The sequence below is a fragment of the Perna viridis genome, chromosome 8, assembly GCF_037379345.1.
Source record: "Perna viridis isolate PV_CMFRI_1.1 ecotype Kerala chromosome 8, ASM3737934v1, whole genome shotgun sequence".
In the NCBI taxonomy this organism is placed as follows: Eukaryota; Metazoa; Mollusca; class Bivalvia; order Mytilida; family Mytilidae; genus Perna; species Perna viridis.
The window spans coordinates 19493729-19505762 of NC_142452.1; the positions used below are offsets into that span (position 1 = coordinate 19493729).

Sequence of the window (12034 nt, forward strand, 5' to 3'; positions counted from 1 at the left end):
AATAGGATGATGTTATGGTGCAGTCGTTGTTGTTTATGAATGGCTGCATACTCTGTAAGTTGTATTAAATTTTAGACGTTACCGTTTGAAAAGGTATTAGGCAAAACTAATTTAATTCTGTGTTTGACGTCAACTTTTGTTTTTGGTGTGTAGGGGTAAAGGATCAGAAAAAAGAGCATGAAAAGACTTTTTTTAAAACAACCTAAGAACTGCTTTTGAAAGATATTAACTTGTATTCCTTTTCAGTTCACATGCGTTGTCACCGGAAATGAGTGATTGTTCTTTTAAATGAATTGCTTATATTCAATAGATATTTATGACTATCAGTGACTTTTAAAACTTTCCTCAATGAGTTTTATTTTGCTGACACTAAAACTTCCAAGCAATAACAAAAAAATGAAAGCCCGAATTGAACAGGAATTTTGATGGGTTTTTTTTTTTCTGAAAAACATCTTGCCATTTCAATGTACGCACTGATGTCAAACACAGAATTAAATTGTATTGTAACATTTATTTTAGGATGAACTTCTTCATTTGACCATATCTTAACCCCTGGAGTAATTACTAATTTACGACAAATTCAGAATGTAGTTTAAGCATCATCCAGTAGAAATTGACCATATAGCTTATGCATAATTGTAACAAAGGTAAGTTAAACCCGGCATTAAATATGGCAATGTAAGATTTTTTTATTGACATGAGAACCATGGTAAACCTTTGTTGGAAACCAATCCAAGATTAATATTCATGTGGATTTATATTTTTGTAATACAACATGCACCAAATCAAAATAATTAGTTATACAAACTGGATGCTACATGGACGATTTCTAAACGATGTACATATCATGCATAAAACATTCTGATAGTCTGATGAATATTGCTGTAACCTTTCATTTAGGATGACTTCCTCTAATTCTCGTTCTTTAAACTCCTGCCCAATATTCAGAAATTCAGTAACATAAGTTTCATCATCTTGCTCTGGTGTTTTGACAGTACTTTGCTGTAAAGATTTCTTGTTTATAGATAGACGGGCAAATAATAATGCAATTTGTGATGGCTGAAGAAGCTGATCTGCTTTGAACACACGAACTCCATTTTCATCCACTTTTGATCGCATTTTTACCACTGAGTTCCCCTGCCTCAAACTCTTGTCTTAGAAATTATTTAATGGCTAGTGGATGCCTTACAAATTTCCTTTCTTTTTTTTAATGCCCAACCTCAGCAACTGTACACTGATAACCAGTGACACCAGCTCCACTCATGATGGCTTTCCTTGTGTCCTCCACTGACGAAATGCTGTTTCCTGATGATACATACATTTTCATTTTGGATCTCATGTGGGCTATATTGGCTTCACAGAAGCTTTTTCCAGACTGAGCTTTGCTGTAATCATACCTCAGTATCTTCAAGCCTAAAATGAAAAGTCAATACAAGAAATTTTTGATAAACTACAGACTTTGATTTGTTCAACTACAAATGTATAAATATAATTTCACATAAACCAAAGTGTCAATTTATCAACAACATCATTAAAAATAGGATACCATTTTTCCTATATTTAGCTAAATACCATTGAAATCTGAGTAAATGAACAAACATTATTAAATTCTTTATCTTGTTTGAGGTTGTTCATTGTTGAATACCCTCATGCAACATCAAGATGTAGAACAGGAATAAAAGCCCTATTCCTTGATAATTTGTATATTTTGTAATGTAATATGTGATTTGTTGTCACACACACAGTCACTCCATAACCTCCCTTTATATAGTTAAAATCCGAGTTATTTAAGGCGCATAATTTTGGTAAAAATCAGCCAAGCAAATCGAAACATGAATTTGATTTTATGTACCTCAATCACTACATGTGTTGTTTTTTTAATTGTTCTTGTCACACATATACTCACTCCATACCCTTTCATTCTTTTTATCATAAGTTGACCATAATTACAAGTCATAAAACTGAATGATATATTATAACTTGCTGCATTTGATTACCAAATATCACTGTACGTCCAACTTGCTTGTATCTTTTTAAATTTATACCTGTTCTCTCACTGATTCCATACAAGCTAAGCCACAGACATTTGCAATGGAAGCATCCTGCATTATCACTGTGCAGGAATATCTTCTCTATATGGGGCATTTGCTTCTTAATGGTCATCTGTGTGTTTTCTAGGATGAAGGCCACAGCAAACCAGTCCTGACGTACTCCATTGAAAAGATGAGCATAGGTTTTGTGCTGGAAAAAAGTTTTATTTCTGCTAGTAATACATACTGTGGAAGAAAAATGTATTATTGTTCGTTAGGAACCAATTTTCGTGAATTTTGTGGGAAAAGCAAACCACAAAATTTGATTCCAAATACCGTATTTTGGTGTGTATAGTGTGCAATTATGTATTGTGCAGTGAATTTCACATTGATTTGTATGCTGAGGATTTCAAAGAACAAATAATTGGGTTGATTAATTACCAAAAAATTATTATGAGTGCTTCTGAATGCATCAGATTTTTAAAATGAGCATAACAAAATTATTTGACTAATTAGTAATATCTGAGCTGCATTTCGGTAAATGTGATATGTATTTTTCGTAGTATTTGCAAGATTGATGAATACAGTACTTTCACTACCGGATGTGACGACATATAAACAACTTTGCGGGTGTTTCATGAAAGCAAAAGGATGCTTACCCTACCAGTGCTACTGGTCCAAGTTTTTGGTCTGGGTCACTCATTTATTTAATTTTAGTATTTTGATTGTTGTAATTTTGTTGTTTTATGTTGTTTGTGTTTTGTATGTCTGTTTCCCCAAATTTGTTATTGTCTTACGATACAATTTTGGTTGCCTCCTTTTACTTTTAGTGAACCTGTTTTTTATCATGTTGGAGGAACAATCATTTACTTCTGTTTTTATCGCTAGATAGGAAATCTCATTTTTTGTTTTCATTGTGTAATATCTAATTTTGAATACAAATACGAGTACCTGCAAAGATCCATTTTCTGTTCTAACAATAGCTACACAGATGTGCCAGTTCAGACCTCTCTGATCAAAGAAATCAGATTGTTTCTCTCTGTAACATAACAGCAGAAATTTCATTGCCCAATCATTCACCAGTAAAAGTTGATGAGGTTCAAAGGTCTCCATTAGATGTAGTCATGCTTCGTCTTGGTTCTTGGTTTGCAGAATATGAGCTTGCCATTGTCTTACACTCTCTATATCCAAGACTGCTGCTGCATAATAGTCATCTCTTGTGTCTCTATCTAAAAATGAATCAAATTCACTCATGAATTAAAATGACACATTTCTATTCATTTGATAAAATACAACCTATCCACACTTTATTAGCATGTCCACTTTATACAACTTTCAAGATGAAGAACAGGGATAAAAGTCATGCATATTCCTTGAATTAAAAAAAAATAATGTGTGCTTTTGTTACATGAATTATTCACTCCATATCCAATAATGTTATGTATATCCATCTCTCCTGTATTTCTTGTGATTTTTTTTCAAGAAAGTCTTCTAAAAACATATTTTTTATGTATTTCAGTAAACATGGATATTTTTCATAGTTTTTTTTTTTCTTTAATTAATGAGCATAACTGCCATAACTGCTTATTTACCCCTATGTTCTATTTTTTAGGAATAACAACCATGTGTTTCATATGAATCAAAAACCTTAACTGTCATTTTGTGTAGGATAACCTTAGGGACAAATATGGCACCTTTCATTGAATTATGTTATATGGTTTATGAGAAGACAATTTTCAAAGTTAAACAAATGAACAGTTATGAAAACTTTGGCATGGGTAACATCTTATGATAATACACTATATTATTCTTTGTCAGAATTTTGCTAAAATCAATGGTTTTGAGATATGTTTAAAAAACTGCCTTCCCACCCCTATGTTCTATTCTTAGGAACAGCTACCATGTTTTTTTTTAAGGATTAAAATTCTTGTGCACAAGACACTAAGGACAATCATGCTAAGTTTCAATGCTGTGGGTCCGGTAGTTTTAGAGAAGTTGATCTTTGAAATTTTGTCCATGATGACCTGACGAATGGACAGATGAATAACTTGTACCAAGTGATGAAATAAGCTTACCGACATTGAAATTGACACACCATGTTTACCTTGAATGTAGCTTTAACCATCAGGAATCTGTGTTAACTTAGAAAGATCATTGGAAGGGGCATTTTTATTCAATTACCTAATATTCTTGATTTATATAATATTCTATTTTCCTCTTTTTCACCTGGACAGCAACCTGTAAATTTTTAAAAGATATCATATGATAATAGTCTAAATTGAAGAAAAAAGAAAAAAACAAAGAATTATTTGTAAGAACCTGCATTACTGTCATATTGCCATTGAGATGACATATTGCTAGGGTACTAGAATATTGATCTGCTGAACCTGCAAAAATTCTTTTAAAATATTTCTTAAACTTACCCATAATAGGAGGCACATATATCTAGTATGAACACTAGTTCTAATAATAGTGGGTAAATACTTTTTAAGATTTCACTAAGTATTTTAATGCCCCTTTTATGTGACAGATGGATAGACGGCTAGCCTATTAACACTAACCTATATATTATGTATTTTTATAATGGTTTGTGAAAACACTTTATTACCCCATTTGTACACTTTTTGTATGATCAACATTCATGTGAGATTTTCATGTCTTATCCCATGGGTTGAGACAGCCTAATGTATACACGTTTATTGTGACATCATGAAACAAACAAGCGACATCCCAAAATGTCATTGACAAGCATTGGAAATGGCATTGTTTGACATTGTGTAGTGTAAAAAAAAGAATCACAAGAGAATATAAGACAAGGAAATCTCAAATAACCTCAGGTAAGATTTTTTCTAGAAAAGCAGAGGATGCTCATCCTACCGATGCATTTGGTCCATGCTCCCAGTTTTAAGTGGAGTCTGAGTTGCTCATTTGCTTTTGTTACTTTGTATGTATGATTTTAGTTACTTTGTTTTCTTTGTTGTGTATGTCTGTTTTCCATGTCTGGTCTTTGTCTCTGGATTACATTCTTTTGACTACCGCTGTAACCTTGGTTCCCTTGATTACTCTTAACATCTCTAACTCGTTGGAGACTTGAAATCTTACCCTCTGGTGTATGAGATTTCCCAGTCTTGCACACCCACTGGTGTGAGAATCGTATAATCTCACTGCAAGTGCACATATTTTAGAAGTGTAAATGTTTGTGTACTGTTATATTTGTTATGTTTTCAATGATTAAATGAATCATTTTTATCTTTTAAGTTGATATATTATGCCAAGAATTATACCTCTAACTGTACTTTTATTCTGTATTGATATGCTTGGGGCAGTTCCGGCTCCTTTCTTCTTTTCAGACAATATCTGCAAAAAATATCATATCACAATTTATTTAATTTACAAAAAGTTCTGTTTTTGCATTTCTCTGGTCTAGAAAGCATTCCTGGTCGACCTCAGAGTTAGTCAATCTTGCAATAGTCTGAAAAACCTCACACATAGTTGTGGGTGCAACACTTGGTGTGCATTTCATATTTGATTTTAATCCTGAATATAGTGTGAGAATGAAGTTACTGTAGGTGTGTCTCATATTATCATTTAATAAAGCAGTTATAGAGGTCTATACTCACGACTATACAGACCTCACTAACAATTGATGAACCTCGCCTGAGGCCTGAGTCATTCAATCACCATCTCGGTATGTATAGTCTTCAGTAGTCTACTAGACCTCTTCAAAAGTATTGTAATAAAATTGCGTACCTGATTTTAAAAACACTTTGTTGGTGTTTACAATTTTTATAACCATTTGATTTACTGTCCAGAGTTGTTTGGCTGTAGCTCATTGATGAAGATCTTGGTGTGACCTCTGAATGAAATACTGTTTCAATGAATGATGGTTATTTGTGTGTTTGTCGCAATTTCCCATATCCTTTCTCACCTCCATGGCTACATATGTACATCTGTATTGAAGATAACGCCACGATTTTGCTGTAATCTTTATCCTATATATTATAAATCAATAAAGTATAACCACTGTAGTTAGAGATAAATTCTGGATATATGTAGCAATGATATGGTGATGTGTATTTGCTTTTCAACTTTGATAGGTTATTTTCGCTTTTTTAATTATATGCATTGATCATTTTTTACCTCTATTCCAAGACTGCAGTCTGAGCGTGATTCTATAGATTCAGGGGCTGGTTCGCTGGCTCCCAGACTGCAGTCTGAACACGATTCTACAGATTCAGGGGCTGGTTCGCTGGCTCCCAGACTGCAGTTTGAATGTGATTCTACAGATTCAGGGGCTGGTTTGATGGCTGGTAAACTACATGTAATCAAACTCTTCCTGCATTTTGCACATAAATAATGCTACCATATAATTTTATTGCATATTAAAAATTGGTTTCAATTTATATGATCTGCATTATACATTTTTGTATTGTGTGCTTTATTGCAACTCTTGAATGCACTGTTGGCGACATTGTGTTAGGAAGTACCCGACCTATTATTAATTTCTTCTATTTTAAATAAAATTTTGGGCAACTAAAAAACCCAACATGAGGTTGCATGTGTGTCATGCTAAAGCATACCCCCACTCGTTCCCCATTTTTATCTATCATTACATATACTTAAAAATTCAAAGTTCCATATAACAGGAAGTTGATATGCAAGAGCGACAAGAATTGCTTATAATATATGGTACATCTATATGATGCTGCACACCAGATTTGGAAGTTATGTGATTATAGTGGGAACTGAGAAAAATGTGACGGACAGACAAGGGTATTCCAATATACCCCTCACTTAATCCCTTTTGGGATTCAGTGCCCGGTGCTATTTTCTCTGGCCAAATCAGAATAGCTCCGGGCATTGAATCCCAAAAGGGATTAACCCCTGACACAGAGAGTGGGGGTATAATTTTTTTTTTTGGTGTGCCTTTGCTTTTTTTATGATTCTTTTCTTGTTTTTCATTACTAGCCGAATTCTCGTCCATAATTCCTTCAACAAAAATATCATGAATATATGGAGTGCAACAATTGATTTTATTTCTACATTGTAATATATACCAGTGTCATGTGATATTTTTACCCCCTCCTAAAAATTCTTACCTAACATTATATGGTATTTTTATCCCCCTATGGGGGGTCAATATTTTGTGGTGGAGGTCATGTTATAATAACCCCAGGGTACATATTTCATATGATATTCTTACCCTAGTGTAAATGTATTTGCATGATATTCTTAACTATCTGTGGTATATTTTCAGAGGTGGGGGTGGTGGGGGTGTCAAAATATCATATGACACCAGGGTAAATATTTGTAAAATTCATGTATTTATTTTATTTCAAGCAAGTTCTTGACTATTGAAGTCTGTGAATATATGTATTCACTCCTGTGGGGTCTTCTTGTTTATGACACACAGTCCAATGATAGTCAATTATGTTGAAAAGTACAAAAAATGTTTCATCAAGCTGGGGTTGGGATGGAGAGTGGTCATGGGGTCATCTGCCCATCAAAATAAGATATTACCACCTTAATGACCTTGCCATTTCAAAATGTTATAATATATATATATATATATATATATATATATATATATATATATATATATATATATATATATATATGTATGTATAATGTTAGGCACATGGAGCTGTACTTCATTGAGTGATTAGTAAATCAAATGACTGAATTTTGTTCGACTTGCATTTGTTAATTATTGTATTAAATTTTAATTGGTTGATTAAAATATGAGTGCATCCCATGCATCCATATCAACTTCTGGCACGGTTCCTGTTACTTTAATATAAACAAATATTGATAATGTAACATATCCTTCTTAATTTTTGTATTTTTATGTGACAAAAACAAGTTATATTATAAAGTAAAATAAAGTACAAAATGTACCAAGACTCTTTTCTTCATGGTTTTGTAAAACTTAACACTTTTTTCATATTCTTGCATTCAAAACAATGGTATTTCATATTGTGGTAGCTAAGTACATATAACTGAGATTACACTCACTTTTACTTCCTAAAACTAGTAAAAGTAAATCTTAGACTTTACAAACTTTTACATTGTTTCAGGCTCAATGGGAGATAACTCTTTACCCGGGTTGTACTAAAAACATGATTTTCAGGTCCAGTGGGTGAATTAAATTTAATGACATGATAAGCATTTTTAATGATTAAAATTAATGACAAGTTAATTACATTATAACAGAATTAATTTTAATTAATTGATTACGGTATTTTAATTACTAAAGATTAATGATAAGTTGAACAACAGACCCCAGGTCCAAAAAATCTAAACAGGGCTTGTTAAAGACAGTGTTCAGTGAATCATATATATATATATATATATATAAATTGATCTGTTGACCCCAAATCAAACACACCCAACATGCCAATCGTTAAAACTGTAATACGGCAATAACTATAAGTGTCCTATAAGCCTCTCCTTTATCATCTACAATGTATAAAATGGTTTGTTTAAATAACAAATAAAACAAAAAAGAGAAAAAAAAGGATGATAATAAAAGATTTTCTTTAAGTGCACTACTCGAACAGTCCACAGAAAGCACTTTCCGATAATCAAGTATCCACAAGCCACGCCTCCTGGCAATTTATTATTATTATTTTTTTTAGATAAACTATGGATATCTTTGGGAGCATCCATTGAAAAGGTATAAAAAATAAAATTATCAAAATATATATTTCAGCAAAATTGTATTCGGAATAAAATTAGCGCATGTGCATCAGTTATTATATTTTCAAAATGGATGTCATATGATCAAGTAATCCCTTTTGGGATTCAGTGTCCGGAGCTATTTTCTGATTTTGCCCTTAATGATTAACTAATTTCAGGTGACACACATTTTACTTGCATTTGTAGTATCAATTACTGAATTGGCCGACCCGCCGTCGCCCACGTCTCACAAGCATTTGTTTTGTCACTGGAGTACTGGAGACCATGATTTAACCCTAACTCACAAAATTATACTCCGCCATCAAGGATCGAACCCTAGAGGCTAGACCGCTCGGTGACAAGCCAGCAACACACCGATCCATCTAAAGAATTAATCCCATAGCCAAGTCAACTGAATTGAATATATAAATAAATGTTGTCTTGTCAATTAAATATAGACATATAGCATTAGATTAATGCACCCGGCACCAGATTTTCAATATAGTTGTTAATATGGAGTATGCAATGTCTAAATCAGCGAGCACCATGATTGTCTGTGCGAGACTCAGTAAAGGACATGGTAAAGGGGAGGGTGCTTTGCAAGTGCAATATTTTTATTTATATTTTAGTGGCAAGCAAAATCAATATTTTTATTTGAAAATCTGCCTTGTTAAATAATGGGGGAGTTAATTTTCAATGAATGAAGTAACTTGAAACAAAAAATGTTTTTCCAATCCCAACCCCATACCCCGCTTTCCCCTTGCTTTCTATAGCAATATCCTTTTCAGTTTTGGCCGGTCAGATAAAGTAGGCAAGGGTTGTTACTTTTGGAACAGAGGAGTAGTGGGCATGTAATTTTTCAGCGGAATTTTGAACTATTCTGTAAGATTCCAGTTTTGAAAACGTGTCTGCTCCGTTCCATAAGTAACAAGCTCCGCCTGTACTCTATTACGATTCAAAATGTCAACAAACAGGGTCTCTCATTTAAAAATGATTAAAACTTAAATGAAAAATGTAATTTTTGTAGGAAATATGGTATCAGCATACAGGAAAATGATTCCAAAATCAAACTAGGTAAGAGTAACATGCACAATTTCAACTTGAAAGTTGTTACAAGCAGTTGAAGGGCGATACTCTGCGGTGCCACTGAATCTCCAACTTTTTGTATGGCACATCGTTCTGACCCTAAACTGACATGTCAATATCCAAACAAAAAAGAGGAGGGTTGCTGGGTCAGAGGAAATTTCGGACTTCCCCAAACTTTGGAGGGTATATAGGAATCCCTCAGTCTTACTGTCTGTCCTTCCGTCTGTCCAAATTCCTTGTAAGCACAAATCCTCCTAAACAGCTAAAGGTATTGTGATGAAATTTATAGGAAGGTTGGGTATGATATGTAGATGTGCATGAAGAAACATGATATGTCAGGACATCAAAGGGAGATAATCAAAATTATGAGTTTACATGTTAACACCTTGTAAGCACATTAATTCCTTATAAACTACTCAAGGGCTTTTGATAAAATTTTATAGGAAGGTTGGATGTCATATGTAGATATGCATGAAAAAATATATTTACTGTGGAAGGACTCCATAGGGAGATACAGTGTATAATCCAAACTAAGGGTTTTACCTGTTACATTGTAGCAACATTTTATTTTCTGTAAGGGAATCCATAATAATAATAAACACAATAAATAAATAATTTTGACTCGCATACTGCCATTGATCAGTTATACCAAACTTCTCTATAATTTTTCAGAATTAAAACATCTATAAGAGGCAGACTTTGGTTCTTATTGGTCCAATCGTTTCAGAGCAGAAGAGTTCTGAAAAGTTGTTAACAATGACAGACGCTACATTGTAAGTGATTGCAAAAACTCTGATAATACCATCAAATGCTTCAGGCCAGACTGCACCCACACGGGAGAGATATGAAGCTTCTAGAAACTAAATTTCAACAAAATATGCTGAAGGTGGCCAAACTAGAAAAAAAAAATGGATGCCATCGTTCAAATGGCAAAAGATGCATCAAAGGCTGATGAGGCTTCATTAAAGTTGGTACAGAGCGACAAACAAGAGAATGAGCTCATTTCTTAATATAACAACAATACTAATAGTTCACTGCCACTGGATACTACTAGTAATATGAGACCTAAATTGGAAAGCAAACAGTGGAGTTATCATTATGATTAAACAGCAAGTTATTATGATTTAGCATACAAAAGGCAAGCAAAGAACAAGTTGTCATTATGATTTAGCACACAATAGGAAAACAAACAGCAAGTTATGATTATGATTTAGCATGCAATAGGCAAGCAAACAGCAAGTTATCATTACGATTTTGCATACTAAAGGCAAGCAAGCAGCAAGTTATCTTTCTGGTTTAGCATACAATAGGAAAGCAAACAGCAAGTTATCATTATGATTTAGCATACATGTACAATAGGTATACAAACAAGTTACTGTTATAAGCACATACTGAAGCCAAGTAAAAGTTTTAATTTTAGAATATCAGTTTAAAGGAAAACATATGATCTACAAGCACCTGAATGTTTATATATTAAGTATTGGTATCTGAACTAAACACAATAATTATAACAATATATTGGTTTAACACCAAGTTTCACTCAGGTCTGACCTAAGTGTGAGAGGACCATTCCACTCTGAGTGTATTGTATATAAGTATTTGTATCTGAACTAAACACAATGACCATGATAAATTGATCATATCTTATTTTGTAGGTCTATGATAACCATAAGTCAGTAGAAGACTCCAATCAAACACAATGATGAACCTCAGAATTGTAGAACAAGCCATGATGAGTGTTTCCAGCTATCTATACAGAGTGGTTTGATAATGTTTTACATGTGTATCATTCCTTTGTACATCTATTTTCTGACCAATTCTTTTTTGTGAACTACTGTATGTCTATCTGTCCACATGTAGTTGAGATATACCTCAATGTGAGGACCAAAAATAGTTAAAGAATGTTTGGTTTTTGCTTTTTATTAGCCCCTACCGTCTTATAAGTCAAAAGGGATTTTGGATTTCCGTCTGTCAGTCCAGAAAACAGTTTTAGTGTTCCACACTTTTTCTTCTTAACACTTGATTTTTGAAATGAGTCAGCCTTAATGATTTACAGATCACTTTACCCTTTGCTATGCTTCACTGCTTTTGGTCAGGGTTATGGCCCTTGAACTTTGAAAAATTTACCGAAATTTAAGTTTTCCACACTTTTTTCTAAACACTTGCAGATATTTAGCTGATGTTTGGTATGTGAATGTGCCCTGATATGACACAAATCAAGTCTAGGTTGTGTTCTGCTT

At 33.3% G+C, this 12034-nt stretch overlaps 1 protein-coding gene and 1 long non-coding RNA gene across 2 annotated transcripts; one reads left to right on the forward strand and one right to left on the reverse strand.

Annotated features, from left to right (window-relative positions):
- Positions 1-47: 47 nt before the first annotated feature.
- LOC148609671 (uncharacterized) lies at positions 48-3098 on the reverse strand. The gene is made up of 3 exons (XM_088543141.1): positions 2982-3098; positions 2046-2241; positions 48-1413 (listed from the first exon to the last, which is right to left on the reverse strand). The coding sequence occupies exons 1-3, from the start codon at positions 3093-3095 to the stop codon at positions 1208-1210; spliced, it is 516 nt and encodes a 171-aa protein (XP_088399267.1). The 5' UTR covers positions 3096-3098; the 3' UTR covers positions 48-1207.
- A 5566-nt stretch (positions 3099-8664) lies between these two features.
- LOC148609672 (uncharacterized) lies at positions 8665-11113 on the forward strand. The gene is made up of 3 exons (XR_015914485.1): positions 8665-8887; positions 9736-9782; positions 10467-11113. It is a non-coding gene; the product is annotated as an uncharacterized LOC148609672 (long non-coding RNA).
- Positions 11114-12034: the final 921 nt, after the last annotated feature.